Source organism: Mauremys reevesii, linkage group 3 (assembly GCF_016161935.1).
Source record: "Mauremys reevesii isolate NIE-2019 linkage group 3, ASM1616193v1, whole genome shotgun sequence".
Taxonomy (NCBI): domain Eukaryota; kingdom Metazoa; phylum Chordata; order Testudines; family Geoemydidae; genus Mauremys; species Mauremys reevesii.
The window spans coordinates 203,005,146-203,021,177 of record NC_052625.1 but is presented as its reverse complement, the minus strand read 5'-3'; the positions used below and the strand labels follow the sequence as shown (position 1 = coordinate 203,021,177).

Below are 16,032 nucleotides of genomic sequence, written 5' to 3'. Positions count from 1 at the left end.
ACAGAGACTGCAGGTCCCAGTTGGCAATGCACCCTCTTGGTGCAAGCACCCACTGGGACTGGAACCTGCACCAGCCCTGGCCCTGTATTTAAATGATGGCGCCCATGCGCCACATTGTGGAGCTCCGTGAATTGTGCGGCCCTCAACCACTCCTCACGTCCTGATCTGTGTTTACTCTGCTACAAACAAGACACCACTCCCATCTCTCACTTCTATGCCAAACCATAAACCAGCGAACCCTAGGAGACACAAAGCCAGGGGGGCTTTAACAGGAGAAAGTGTTATTTGTCCAGCAGGCAGTGACAGCCTCTGAGTGCTTAGCAACTGATCCCCAGGTCTGCCAGACACACACCCCACGTTCTGTTCTGGAAAGAGACAGACAGACAGGATTCCCCTTTTCCATGTGAGACGGCTCCCTGCCGCAGTGCAGGTGTAGCCTTTCCCCAGAACAGCTGAGCAGACCTTCGCCTACGCCTGGTCACTGCTATTCCCCACATCCTGGGCACCATCTGCTACACAAGTGGTATGTGTTATCATAGAACTGGAAGGGACCTTGAGAGGTCATCTAGTCCAGTCCCCTGCACTCATGGCAGGACTAAGTATTCTCTAGACCATCCCTAACAGTCCAACCTGCTCTTAAAAATCCCCAGTGATGGAAATTCCACATCTTCCCTAGGCAATTTATTCCAGTGCTTAACCACCCTGACAGTTAGAAAGTTTTTCCTAATGTCCAACCTAAACCGCTCTTGCTGCAATTTAAGACCATTACTTGTCCTATCCTCAGAGATTAAGAAGAACAATTTTTCTCCCTCCTCCTTGTAACAACCTTTTATGTACTTGAAAAACTGTTATCATGTCCCCTCTCAGTCTTCTCTTCTCCAGACTAAACAAACCCAATTTTTTCAATCTTCCCTCAAGGATCATGTTTTCTAGACCTTTAATCCTTTTTGTTGCTCTTCTTTGGACTTTCTCCAATTTGTCCACATCTTTCCTAAAATGTGGCACCCGGAACTGTACACAACACTCCAGTTGAGGCCTAATCAGCACAGAGTAGAGCAGAAGAATTACTTCTTGTGTCTTGCTTACTATACTCCTGCTAATACATCCCAGAATGATGTTTGCTTTTTTTGCAACAGTGTTACACTGTTGACTCATATTTAGCTTGTGATCCCACTCTGACCCCCAGATCCCTTTCCGCAGTGCTCCTTCCTAGACAGTCATTTCCCATTTTGTATGTGTGCAACTGATTGTTCCTTCCTAAGTGGAGTACTTTGCATTTGTCCTTATTGAATTTCATCCTATTTACTTCAGACCATTTCTCCAGATCATTTTGAATTTTAATCCTATCCTCCAAAGCACTTGCAACCCCTCCTAGCTTGGTATTGTCCACAAACTTTATAAGTGCACTCTCTATGCCATTATCTAAATCATTGATGAAGATATTGAACAGAACCTGACCCAGAACCGATCCCTGCGGGACCTCACTCATTATGCCCTTCCAGCATGACTGTGAAGCACAGATAACGACTCGCTGGGAATGATTTTCCAACCAGTTATGCACCCACCTTATAGTAGCTCCATCTAGCTTGTATTTCCCTAGTTTCTTATGAGAAGGTCAAGCGAGATAGTATGAAAAGCCTTACTAACGTCAAGATATACCACGTCTACCTCTTCCCCCCTATCCACAAGGCTTGTTACCCTGTCAAAGAAAGCTATCAGGTTTTGTTCTTGACAAATCCATGCTGACTGTTACCGATCACCTCATTATCTTCTAGGTCTCTGCAGATTGATTTCTTAATTATTTGCTCCATTATCTTTCCGGGTACAGAAGTTAAGCTGACTGGTCTGTAATTCCCTGGGTTGTCCTTATTTCCTTTTTTATAGATGAGCATTATATTTGCTCTTTTCCAGTCTTCTGGAATGTCTCCCGTCTTCCATGACTTTTCAAAGATAATTGCGAATGGCTCAACTATCTCCTCAGTCAGCTCCTTGAGTATTCTAGGATTTATTTCATCAGGCCCTGGTGATTTGAAGATATCTAACTTGTCTAAAATAGGGAAAGAACTAGTCAAAAATTACTTAGACTCTGATCCGACCTCATTTTCACAGGCATTCACTATGTTGGATGTCCAATCGCCAATCAGTACATTTAAGATCTCTCCTTACCACCATGTGAAGCTGGATCTCAGGGTGCTGCTACTGCTGCTGCCCACCTCCCAGTCAGCTGCATGTAGCACAGAGCTGAGGTTGCTCCAAATTACAGTCCAGCAAGCACAAGCTTCCCATCACAGGTTAGTTCACACACAGGAAGTGGCAGACACTGGTTGGTACAGTCAAAACCATAGCTGGCACATTTTCCCAGAAGGCTTGGGACTCCTACCCTGGGATATCAAAGTCAAGGACACTCATACTTAGCATTCATAGGGAGTATGATCTAATGGACAGTCTAGGACACAGGACACCTGCATTCAGCTACTGCTCAGATACAGACTTCCTGTGGGACCTTAGGTAAGTCACTTAATCTACCCTGTGCCTCAGTTCCCCCAAATGGGGATGATGTTTCCCTATCTCCTCAAGGTGCTGAGGATAAAACCCATTAATGACAGCGAGGTGCTCAGATAGTAGGGGCCATATAAGAACCTAGATTGAAAATCAGGCCCTGTACACAACTGAGTTACTGAGTTCCCCCAGGCCCAGGTGAAGTCTTCAAGGAGCTGTGGGTGCTCCGCATCTCTAAAAATATCAGGTTCATGGCACTGTACACCTATCAGCAATCATATCAGAGGCTTACTGAAAGGACAGCTAGTAGGAGAGATCTTTCCATCGCTGAAGGCAGCTCCCCATGCTGGGAACTTCAGTATTACCTGACAAGATTGGGGGGCATTCGGTCTGGTATGGCCGTTGAACTTCGGAATTACTGAGCAAGCAGCAGTCAGTAAGGCAGAATAATGCCTGGCACAGTGGTGTAAGCAACTGAGAAGAACTCTTTCCTCTTCATTCATGATATCATCTCCCTCCCTCTCCATGCAGCCTAGGCCAGTAGTTCCCCACTAATACAAGGCTCCGCACTGCCTATGGCAAAGGGTGTCTTGGTGAGAAGAGGAGCAGCTTGCGTCATGACCTATATGGGTCTTAGCCCAGGCCCACAATGTTTATGGCAGCAGCCATGTTTCCACCCTCCACCTATCTGATGGCTGGTAGCAGCTTACCTAAGACCCTGCCCGGCCCCAATGCGAGGCTCCGCCCCTGAGGTCCGATTGGCAGAGTCCCAAAGCAGCTGATTGGCCCACTAGCCCTACTTAAGCCAGCAGCAGGAGCAGGAAGTTGTCTGAACTGGGCTCCGCCCTGCTCCGGACAGCATGCCTTGTGCTTCCTGCTACCTGTTTCCCTGGCGTCCCAACCCGGCTTGACTCCTGGCATCTGACTTGTGGTTCCCGACCTCCAGTTTGCCTCCTGCCTCTGACCCTGGTTCCTGACTTGTGGTTCTGATCTCCCCTTTGCCTCCTGCCTCTGACCTCCCAGTATCCCGACTCAGCCGACTCTTGACACCTCTCCTGCAAACTGCGGACTCTGGCTCCGACTGTTAGGCCTGGCTACCCACGACCCACTGTGGCAGCTTGGCTGAGAAGAGCTAGACCAGAGAGTCACACGTCCCTCATCTTCCCATTTGCCCCCCTCAGCAACAGCAGGCTAAAAATCCAGAGAGGCAACTCTCTTCTAGAGGGGATTATCACTGAGGCTGTCTGAAAATCCGGCCATTTACCTAGGTATCTAAAAGGGAACTAGGTCTTTTCCAAATCCAGGCCTTGGTACTCAGCATTAGTTTCATTACTCTCCATTGCTGGCAATAACCCGTGTGAACGTTTGAAAAATCCTTTCTCCAGTCTGGAAAACACTGATTATTACATCCCCACCTTCCCCCCTACATTGTCCCTCATGTTTTTGTCTAGAACTGAATTCCTCCCTCTGCCTCCCAGCCCAAAAAACCCGCATCAACAAGAGCTTCAACTGCTTATCCTGCCAAGAGATCTTTGTGCCTTGCACAGCAGCATCACTGATGACGTCTGCAGCAGCCCAGCTCGGGGAACCAGGTTGGCTAGCGAGCTGCAGCAACTGCAGGGACAGCAGAAGATACCGTGCCCTTTTGTGCATCACCAGTGGCTATTTTTAAATGTTCGGCAGAGAGGGAGTGGCGCAGGTTTCCAAAAAACACTGCTCAGGTGACAGGAGAGGCTGGAGCACAAGGCGGGAGGAGGGGGAGTTAACACATGAAGACAGATACAGGTTTGCTGTATTTCAAACCCAACAAACAGGGCTAGATTCTGGAAATGACGGAAATTCTCTAGACATAGAAGAGGGACAGAGCACCAGAGACAAGGTAAGACCCACACACACCCCTCAATGTGCCACCACCCTGCCTAGAAGAGAGCAGCCGTAAGACAGTGAAGGTCTCCCTTGTGCGGAGAGTCAGCAGAAGACACTCAGCCTGCGCATGGCAGATCAGGAAGAAGCACAATGGCCCAGTGAAAATAAGGTCCCTAGACTGCGCATGCTTGAAGATGACTAGGTAGGGGAGGGGGAAGAGGATGGAGAGAGAACTCAGTAGAGATGGACCCAAACGGTTACGCAAGGGGAATTGGGATCCAGATCGCCAAAGCTGGGAGGCATTTGGGTCTGGAGTTCCTGACTGGACCTCCCTCTGGGGCAGAAGAAATCCAATGAAGCCTCCACTCTGGGAGAAGCAAGATGGGGAAACTGAGGCAGAGAGAGGCCACATGACTTGCCCAGCAAGGTATTGGCAGATCCTGGCTCCCACATCCACTGCTCTCCCAACTAGGCCACGCTCACTCCCCGTGGTGACTTGAGTTGGCCGTAGCTAACAAAGGCCCCACAGACGTACCATTGATAATAGTTCTCTGCACTGATTTACCCTCTGTGCTCAGGCGAAGTGAAACCTGAGCAGGCATTGGCGATCCAGAGCCAGCAAGCCACAGTTCTCAGCAGCAGTCTTACCAGAGAAGGGCCCGGAGCTGCCAGTGGGACCCACACAGGGAAAGTGAATGAATCTTGGCTCTGGACCATGAATCAATGGCTTTGGCTGGTAATTAGTGGAGCACACGATGGGGTTTGGTCTCTAGGTCTCCCTACCCTCAATGAGCATCGCCAGCGCTACCCACAGAAAGACAGGAACACACTCCTCACGCAGCTGCCACAGAATCAGTCCTTGTAACCCACTGAGCGCAGGGGCATCGCTCACTGTTGGTGCACCAGGGGAGGGCTGATGATTTGGCAGCAAGCGCGATGGAGGTTCTAAGACAGACAAGGACATATGTAATGTGTGCACAGGTGGGGGCTGGCTGCTGCTGCTCTGTCACCCAATGCACCAAATGCTGGTTATCGTAAGGAGCAGATGGGGGCACTTGAATTTTTTTTGATATATGAGTTGTAGCAAATTATCTGGCTCCTTTCCCACGCCCTTCATATCTCAATTGTCTTCTGAGATGGTAAGCTCTGTGGGGCCGGGGCCCTGTGTTCATATGTTTGCACAGCCCCAGGCACAATTCGCAGTGATCCTGATTGAGACCTCTAGGGGAGGCACTTCGCTAATGTAAATATTAAATAATCATTATGCAACCACTGAATTCACATTCAGTTAAAAAAAAAGTGGCACCTGTGAGACTTAACAGAACAGTGCAGCAGCAGAGTTGCGGGTGAATACCCACTTCTGCAGATGCAAGAAGTGGGTATTCACCCACGAAAGCTCATGCTGCAGAACGTCTGTTAGTCTATAAGGTGCCACAGGATTCTTTGTTGCTTTGAGTTCACATTGTATTACGCCGAGGTATCGGCTTCATAGACCGAGAGGCAAATGCAAGCACCACCCTTGAGATGGCATTTCGGTCAGATCTAATCAGCTAGGTAGAGCCAGGCCAGGTCAGTAATGGGAGACTGAGCCCTTTGGGGACCTCTCCCACCATCCACATCTGAAAGGAAAGGCTGCAGGCTCCTGGCCCGAGATGAATGTCACTGCCACCTGAACTGGGATCTAACCAGCCTCCCGAGCTGAGAAGTCGAGTGACAAACGGCAGACGAATGCCTTCAGCCAGAGAGCATGGACCTAATCCTGCCACGTCCTCCGTCCTGCTGCCTGTTTTGCGAGGCGCCATATGGAGCTTTAATTCCCTTCTGGGCTGCAGCTACTGGATAGGGAGAAAGGACTTTGAGCTAAAGTCTTGGCTGCACTTCTAATGGTGCAGCCCCCGTTGCACTCCACTGGGAACGGGCCCATAGACAGCTGGCTCTGGGGCAGATTCTGAAGCCAACACGAAAGCCCAAAGGTAGCACGAAAGCCATCTGCCTTTGGAAGCGCTCTGAAGCCAAGGCCTGGCCAGGGGAGGGAAATCTCGGCTTTTGCCCGCAGCAGCACTGAACGCAGACAGACTGCCCAATGCCCAACTCAGCTCCCTCCCTCCCACGGACCGCTTGTTCCTCGCGCCTACGACACAGCGAAGCACCAACAGGAACGCTCTGTGCTTCCAAATGTGAAGCTGAGAAACTGACACCCAGAAAACAGGAAGAGGTGAACCACGTCCTACCAGCCCTGCCACTCACAGCGAGCATGTCACCCCACTGGGTCCTCGTTCATTTCAGGAGCCAGATCAAAGCCTTCTTTGGGCCTGATTCATCCTTGCACCACTGCAGGGCCAGAGCTCTGCATCGTGCTTATTCACGAGCGTAGGGCTGATGTGGCTTCCAGCCTTAGGGCTGCCCTAAATTGTGCCTATGCATCAAGAACCCCACAAGGTTTTGCAGGGCAGCAGAATACCCCAGCCATGGCACCTCACTCTCTGTGATGCCCCCTGCTCATGGAGTCAGGGCAGGTTAGCAATATCAGGCCCGTCTCATGTGCTAATCACCAAGTGCCAAGGTGCAGCTGGTGAAAATCTGGGCATCCTGGCTGCCAGCAGACCACAGAAAACATAAGGGATAGGTCTGATTAGTCATGAGAATCCATAGCTCTTCTAGCACTTATCTGTAGATCTCACAGCATTTACCAAGGAGGCATCAATATTCCGCAGTGGGGGAATGTGACATGCCCCAGACAGCAGGTCTTTGGCAGAGCCAGGCTCCTCACTCCTGCCTGTGGATGCTGGCTGGGGAGGGCATACTCCCCGCTGGGGTTTACAATGCAACTTTGAGAGAGTGCTGGTTGGGGAGGGCAGGGAGGTGTCTCAGACGTCAACTTCTCATTGCATCAGTGCACGGCTCATGAAACCGCTTGGGCCAGGGAGCCATCAGCCATACGGAGCCACTGGATACAAACCCTTTGCAGTGGCAGAATTTCTGATCATCAACAGACATGGCATGAAAAGTGCTGCGGGGAGGCTGTTTGCAAAGCAGCACCCACTGCCCGCTGATTTACGGGCCTGCTCTTTTCTGATACTTCAGCACCTCTTGCCCTTGGACATCTTTTGTCACCCAGCCAGGATTCGTAAAGAACTATTTCTTGAATTAAGAGAGGCCGGTTCCAGCAAATTAAGTGCTGGGCCATCCCTTTCTAGGCTGTTTAAGCAGCATTTTCTTTGATGAGCACACGAAGCCGCGTTCCATCACACGTTTAACTCATCTTTAACACTTTGGATGCTGCCAGTTACACAGGGACACATCTGGAAAGCAGCTTTGTGTGGCATGAATGCGTGTCTCCCTCACCAACAGAAGATGGTCCAGTAAAAGATATTACCTCCCTTACCTTGTCTCTCTAATATCCTGGGCCCGACACAGCATACACTGTTCTCAACAGTTAGTTTGTAAATTGGTCATCATCCTTCCTCCCTTCTCCCCCACTTGGCCATCACTTCTCCAGACTGTCCGGTTCTTTTAGTCTTCCCCCAGCCGTCTGTCCCTCCAGCCCAGTGATACTCAGACTGAGGCTCGGGAGCCGCAAGTGGCTCTTTAATGCACCTCCTGCGGCTCTTTGCAGCACATGATAGTAAAACACGGTGTGATTTAATTATTAACCAGTCTAAGTTATTAGTCAATCGGGATGTTTTTACTATGTTATTAACCAATTGTAGTTGATAGAATAATAATGCTTGGTCAGTCATTTTGCTGTGAGAATTATATATACACAGTAATTATATACCGGTATATACCAGGGTGTATATAATTCTCACAGCAAAATGACTGACCAAGTATTATTTTATATATAAACTAAATATTTCCCCTACTATACTGTCTAAATATCAATATATAAGAACGGCCCTACTGGGTCAGACCAATGTCCATCCAGCCCAGTGTCCTGTCTTCTGACAGTGGCCAGTGCCCGGTGCCCCAGAGGGAATGAACAGAACAGGGAATCACCAAGTGATCCATCCCCCGTCGCCCATTCCCAGCTTCTGGCAAAGAGAGGCCAGGGAATATAGTACTCTAGTAAGTGACACAATGAATTCACCCTCCTGTGGCTCTTTTGGGTAGTGTTGATGGCTAATTTGACTCCTGATCCACTGAGGTCTGAGTAGCACTGGTCTAGTCCTGTTTCTCTTGTGTGAAATCGACAAAGCACCATCTGTCTTCTACTGAAATGCCCAGAGCAGACTGCAGTGATCCAGCTGCAATCCCACCAGGGCCACAAAGGAAAGGATCATCTTGTCCCTGCTCCACAACATCAGCCTCTGTGGCCTGGTCTCCACTATGATCCCCCAGCAGGTTCAGCTCCACCTATCGTAGCAATAGCAGACATTCTAGTGTAGTTAAGGCTCAGGTGTTTTCACCATGGTGAGCCTTACGCCCTAGCTACACTACAGGGTCTGCCACTCTAGGTGGAACTGCACCCATTTTGAATTACAGGTCCATAAAACCCTAATATGGACACAGCTATGTATGAAGCCCGAAGTCACATTAACTTTCTCAGCTGCCATATCAAATTGAAAGCCAATAGCCGCTTTGTTTTGTGCCATCCCTCTAGGGCTCTCTTTGGCTTCCCTCCACAGGCGCCGGAGAAGGGGGATGGCACCAAACAACCATTGCTCCTTTCACACACTTCTGAGGGGTCCTTGTCTCCTGACCAGGGCTGGGTGATATAATAGCAGAACCCCTTCCCTGCTGCGATGACGGGGGGGCGGCTGGGAGTGTGTGGTTTTGTGACTCGGCACGTGGGGTCTCGACACCACCCACATTTGGCCCATTTTGGTGTCTTTCGACACACACCCCCGCACACACACACACACACACTTTTGCAGTCCTCCTAGCGCCCTAAAGTCTGCAGCTCCTTTGTATTGCATATGCAGCTGCTGCACCCATGTATTCTAACACACCAGGCTCCACTATTACACCCCTCCCTCTGTGCAGCTCTTCTCAATCAACTGATGCTTTTCTTGCCTGTGCCTCATCTCCTGTCACCACAGGACATTACATTTCAAGGAAGGCGGAGCGGGTCAGTTTCAGGCCTTCCCACCGACATGCCTAACCAGCTCCCTTCCGATGCTGAAACCCGTACATGCCAAGGAACTCCGCACACCTCAGTGGATGTGACCAATCAGAGTGTAGCCCTGCATCCTACATAAGGCCAATCAGAATGACTAGTGCCCGCTCTGGGGCCATGTGGAACCTTGCCTCCTTGTCAGTAGGGAGTCAATATCTGCCATAAAATCATGGATCGCACTGAATAATTCCTCTCCATTGTTGCCATTGACAGGGTCTCATCGCCTTCCTGCTCTTAGACATAATGCTTCCTAATACACGAGAACAGCTGGTAGCCTGATGGATACTTACAAGCCTCAGAGATTGAACTCCCATCCTGCAGCTCAAAGCCCCAGGCCGCTGCCTGGTGAACTCCAGAGACTGCTCTGCCATGCGAATACGCAAGCCCTTCGGACATTCTCCCCAGCAGAGGGCAGTATCAGACAAACCCATTTCTGCTACTGCGGAGTGGTACCCCAATCCCAACCCCGGAAAGAGTTTGAAACCACATTCAAACCTGTAAGGAGACACTCATTAAAACACAAATCGGGGAGGGGAATCTGAAAGGGCTCTATCATGGGGACTTCCATGTAGCCTTTGCCATGACGCACTGATGACTGAGATCCAGTGGCCCGCACCCATTCTAGTATTCGGCCACCACTTGTGAACAGCATACAGACAGCCTAGTCCGTGGGACGCTCAAGCCTGTGACACCACATGGAGGAAGCCAGGCTTCCTGACATAGCTGCTGCTCCTGCCAAACCTAAACTAAAATTAGAGCCCACGTTCGTTTCTCTGGAGATAGCCACTCTCACGTGCTCTGGGGTCAGACCTTCCCTGAGCACTTAATAAACCTACCCTCCGTTCTGCGGAAGGCGACATGAAACAATGGAAAATCTTGTTTGTTCCTTCTGGGGTTCAGCCAGGCAGGGAGAGGGAAGTTGGATTCACAGCCATTTCATTCTTATTATTTATACGATCGTGGTGCCGAGAGGCCTCTGCTGAGATCGGGACCCCAACCATCCTAGATGCCCCTGCCCTGAAGAGTTTACAATCGAAACAGACAAGACAAAGGGAGATTATTGTTCCCATTTTAGAGGTGGGAAACTGAGGCACAGAGAGACTGTATCCAGGTCTACACTACAAACTTACATCAGAATAACTACGTCGCCCAGGGATGTGAAAAATCCACCCCCCTGAGCGATGCAGCTACACCAACCTAACCCCCACTGCAGACAGAAGAACGTCTCCCATTGACACAGCTACTGCCTCTGGCAGAGGTGGATTGACCATGTGGATGGGAAAGCTCTCCCACCAGCATAGTAGCGTCTTCACTAAAGCTGCACCAGCACAGCTTTTTAAGTGTAAACCTGCCCCAGATGACTTGTCTGGGATCACACAGGGAGTCTGCAGCAGAGCCGGACACGGAACCCAGATCTCCCAGGCTGAAGCCTGAGCCACAAGCCCATCTTTCCTCTCCTGTCTCCCAGCCTGTCTCCCATGTGTTCCTCTGCACCCAGACAATACATTACCATTGCAAACGTGATGGTCCGCAGCAGCTCTGCAATCCATCAGGCAACTTCAGTGCAGGGATGCTCCTTCAGCCGGGACAGATAGCTGCAGGAGAAGGGGCTGCTCCACAAACACCAGGGCTCTCACGCTGCAACCTGCACCCGCACAAATCTCCCCCTCCCCCCCCACACACACACAATTTGCCTCCTGTGCAAAAACACTGTCACCGCTGGCTGCTCTAATTTCCCAGCTCTCGGCTTTAAGGTTCCTGTTATTCTGGCTTTTATCCCCCTCCTCCTGCCTGTCTGTTTGCTCCCTTCCTCCCAGAGCCACTGTTTATTTCTTCAGCTGCCTCTCAGCTGATTCTGTAACCCTCTAATTCTGGCTCGTCAGGAATCCATCCCTCTCCCTGGCTCATTCACTTGCTCTCTCTCTCTCTCTCTCTGTACTTTCTTTTGATCTCTCCCCAGAGCCTTTCATTTCGCCTTGCCTCGCACTATGAAAGGCATCAGTATACAATTACCAGCTACTGTCTGTGGCTTCTCCTTCCCCTCCCCATCTCCTCTCCATGTGTCTCCCTAAATCCTTCTTCTAACCTCCCCCAGACGCTGGCCTTCCATTTCCTCCTCACAGGCAGAGAGAAGCTGGTGGAGGTTTCATTGGTTAAAGGTGCTATTAAAATTCCGCTGGGAACACTCGAGCGGAACAGCCCCCGTTTGTCAGCACCGCACACCTGGCTGCAGCCGGCCAAGGTCTTCAGATGGGGCCAAAGCTGAGACACCGTAAATGCCCTTGGCCGGCCATTGTGGGGGAGTCTTAGCCTCCCCTGGCCTCTTATACACGCTGCCCATGGTAAAGGGGCCTGGATTCTCAGAGCTTGGCAGCTTGGCATTTTCTGGCAATCAAGTTCTTTTAAAGGGCTGCAGGTTGGGTGCCTCCGAATCCCCAGGCAAAGGATTTTTTTTTCTAATTGGGCCCATGGCCTTTTATTTATTGATTGCTTCTTTCTGATGGACAAAGTAGGCCTGAGAAGAGGGATGGTGGGGGGCGCAGTTTTAACCATGCACTCCTGCAGGATAACTGAGGAAGCAAAGGTGCCCACACTTTCCTAGCGAGTTCTCTTTGACATTAGAGTCAGAGGCGGCTAAGGGGTGACTTGATCCCCGTCTAGAAGTACCTACATGAGGAACAAATATTTGGTAATGGCTTTTCAGTCAAGCCGACAAAGACACATCACAATGCAATGCCTGGAAGCTGCAGCTAGACAAATTCAGACTGGAAAGGTGGTGTCCATTTTTAACAGTGAGGGTAAGTCACCACTGGAACTATTTACCACGGGCTGTGGTGGATTCTCTGTCACTAGAAATGTTCAGATCCAGATTGGATGTCTGTCTTAAAGCTCTAGGAATTATTTCAGGGAAGGTCTCTGGCCTGTTATGTGGGGGGGGGGGGGTCAGACTCGATGATCACAGTGGTCCCGTCTGGCCTGGGACACTATGAATCTAAACAGGTGTTAGCAAAACCAAAGTCTGAAATCATCTGACTAAAATCCCTTCTCCTAATAGCTCCACTTTCACTCTCTAACTCTTGTGGTGTCACCACTGCACCAGCTCCCCACTCCTCCCCAGCCTGCACGGGGCAGGCGAAACCTGGATTTCTAGTAGAACAAAACAACAAATCAAGCCAGATTTTATTATTTTTACCGAGTTTCTTTTCAGACCACCAAAAAGCAGCAAATAATAAACGGGCACAAGCTCCATTTTCCTTGTCATGTCAACTTTAAGCCAGAGACAAAGTGAGAACTGGGTCTCCTCTCCAAACAGCCAGCCAAAAATCCTTGCAGGCACGGAACAAAGCGGAGATTCTCACTCCTTCCCACCAGCAGACAAGGAGAGAGGTGGAAGGGGCTTGTTTGCTAGACAAGGTGTGAAGAAAATAATTGGGGTGGGGCCGAGATAGGAGCAGGGGGAGGTGGGGAATCAGGGGAGCTCCTATAATGCTGCAGAGAAACTCCGGACTAGGGACAAGAGCAGAAGGGAAGGAGTGGGAGTGGGGCAGTTACTATACTGAGCCAGGAGGAGGGTCTGGGCAGCTGGGAAAGCAGGAGCAGATCTCACCTACACATCCAATCACACGCACTGGGATTTTCCCCTCTGAAATAATAAATAAAATCAAAATGCAGGAACAGTGCAGCACTGGAACTAGTGAGCCTTGGGCAGGGCCCAATTCCCAGGACTCGTGGCTGGTTTAATGGCTAATCCCAGTGACCGTCGCCCTTTAATGAGTCACTTTGTTTGCAAGCAATTCCTGGGCAGCATGATCAACGTCTCAAGGTCACACTCAGGTACCGGGCCGGTGACGGGGAAGCATTACAAGGGCAGGAGCTCGTCCTTCGGCTCCCTCTCCCCCAGATCTGCAGCATTTCCTGAGTGTGAGCTCTCCGCCAATGTTTCCCCATCAGGGACCTGAGTCCTCTGTGTATCCAGGACACGTTGCCAACCTGAGCGCAAGACTCCGGCAGCCCTGCCCTGCCCGTGGGCCTCAGCCCTACCTGGAGGGCTCACCTCGAAGGCAGTGAAGGCAGTTCAGTCTCCACGGCCCATTCTGTCCTTGGACCAAAGCAGCTCTGGGTGGCTTTGTGCTGTGGATACTTGCATCTAGGGTGACCAGATGTCCCGTTTTTAAAAGGACAGTCCCGTTTTGCAGGACTTTTTCTTATATAGGCGCCTATTACCCCCCACCCCCTGTCCTGTTTGTTCACAGTTGCTATCTGGTCACCCTACTTGCATCAGCCTCATTCAACTCAGGCCACCCAACAGCACTCTGACCTTCATCACCAGCCTGAGCCAGTCTAACAAGTGGAAGCAGCAAAGAATCCTGTGGCACCTTATAGACTAACAGACGTTTTGCAGCATGAGCTTTCGTGGGTGAATACCCACTTCTTCGTCTGTTAGTCTATAAGGTGCCACAGGATTCTTTGCTGCTTCTACAGAACCAGACTAACACGGCTACCCCTCTGATATCTAACAAGTGGGAGGCTCCACACTCCATTAGCTACCCCGGGAGCCAACTAGGCCCCCTCTTCCATCTGCATTGCCACCCTGCGGCATTTAGAGCTCATAGACGCTAGAGACAGAAAAGCCACATGGGATTATCCAGCCCATCTGCCTTTCAGTGCAGGGTTATTCCCCCTCTGTTCCCAATCATTGCTTCTGGACAGGGCTTAACTTGTAAGCAAAGAGGTGCCAGGGCTCAAGCAATTTTTACATTCATAATGGATGCAGCAAGCCCAGAGGTGCCGCCATGCCGGGGCCTAGGAACTGCCGGGCCCGGAGGTGCCGGGGCTCGGAACTGCCGGGCCCGGAGGTGCCAGGGCCTAGGAACTGCCGGGCCCGGAGGTGCCGGGGCTGGGAACTGCCGGGCCCGGAGGTGCCGGGACCTAGGAACTGCCGGGCCCGGAGGTGCCGGGGCCTAGGAACTGCCGGGCCCGGAGGTGCCGGGGCCTAGGAACTGCCGGGCCCGGAGGTGCCGGGGCCTAGGAACTGCCGGGCCCGGAGGTGCCGGGGCCTAGGAACTGCCGGGCCCGGAGGTGCCGGGGCTCGGAACTGCCAGGCCCAGAGGTGTCGGGGCTCAGCGTTGGTACCAATTAAGCACTGCTTCTGGAGCATTTACAGGCTGAACAAAGAGGGGCCCTTTCTACAAGCCAAAAGGGGACTCTTCCCGGATACTTCCTCACTATCTGGACAGGTCCCTGTTGTTCAGGAAGAGGGGAATTGCGAGAGCAGAGCAGAGCCAGGGTCCATCGAGCTGAGGGTCCCGTCTGTCACAGTGGGCAGCAACAGCTGCTTCCAAGGAAGGTGCAAGAAACCCCACGTTAGGCTGACATGGGGTAATTTGCTCCCACAAGAGGTCTCCTCCTTTGCAGCATCCTCGTAAGGAAGGATTTGGCCACAAAGAGCATCCTCAAAGAAACGCGCGCTTCATGATTATTTGTCATTCATATTACAGTAGAGAATCACAGGACTGGAAGGACCCTTGAGAGGTCATCTAGTCCAGTCCCCTGCACACACACAGCGTAGCTCAAGGCCTCACTGGACGAGGCCCTGTACATACGCATAGAGAGAGACAGTACTTGCCCCAGGGAGTTTGCGAGCTAAACAAACCAAACAAAATCCAGAGCAGGCAAAGGGAAAGACAGGAAGAAAGTCTTATTAACTGTGTTTAATTTGTGCAAAGAGCTTGCGGGAGGCTCACCTCTGGGCTAGACGGTTCCTAGCCCCAGCACCTCTGGCCTTGCTGCATCAGTTATGAAAGTTAAAACATTGCTTGAGCCCCAGCACCTCTTTCATTACAAATTAAGCACAGCTTATGACCCCCATTTTACAAATGGGAACTAGAGGCACCAGGAGATCAAGTGACGTGCCCAAGGTTACACAGGATGTTGCAGGCCAGTATCTTAACCCACAAGGCCATCCTTCCTCACTCTCCCCCCACCACCCTCCGGAGCAATGAGCTGCACATCCCTTCCCATAGGCAAGTGGAAGAGGTTTCTCCTGTCCATTGCTCGTCTTGAGCCTCATTCGCTGATCTCTTCCCACGCCAGATCCCAGCAGAACTGGTCACTGTTCCAAAACAGAGGCCAAGCAAAGAGTAAAGCGGGCAGGGATGGTGTCCCCAGCCTCAGTTTGCCAGAGGCTGGGAGTGGGCAGCAGGGGATGGATCATTTGGTGATTGCCTGTTCTGTTCATTCCCTCTGGGGCACTTGGCATTGGCCACTGTTGGAAGACAAGATACTGGGCTAGATGGTCCTTTGGTCTGACCCAGTATGGCCATTCTCATGTTCGTAAAGCAGAGGAAGAGAGCCCTTCTAGGGGACGGGGCAAGTGGAGAGCACCCAGAGTAGGAAGAGGATCTGATCATAACACGGCAAATCATCTCCATGGGCTTCTTGTGCAGGCAGCAGAACGAGGCAAGAAACTTAGACCTAATAAAGAGAAATTACCGCTTGAAAAGGTGACTTGCAAAAGAAGGGAGAACAAGGGGTGTCTATTTGCCTTCTGC

General features: G+C 51.0%; 1 protein-coding gene across 6 annotated transcripts in view; it reads right to left on the bottom strand.

The window, feature by feature from the left end:
* The window catches only part of EFR3B (EFR3 homolog B), a 172,133-nt gene that overhangs the window by 114,474 nt on the left and 41,627 nt on the right, over positions 1-16,032 (bottom strand). The window contains exon 1 of one of the 6 annotated variants that reach the window (XM_039529179.1): positions 10,992-11,122. The exons of 4 other annotated variants lie outside the window; for them this stretch is intronic. In XM_039529179.1, coding sequence (XP_039385113.1) covers positions 10,992-11,031 — 40 coding nt within the window. In that variant the 5' untranslated portion in view covers positions 11,032-11,122. Of the gene's footprint in view, positions 1-10,991; positions 11,123-16,032 lie in introns of those variants that run through there. One more of the 6 variants, XM_039529178.1, reaches the window with a different exon arrangement.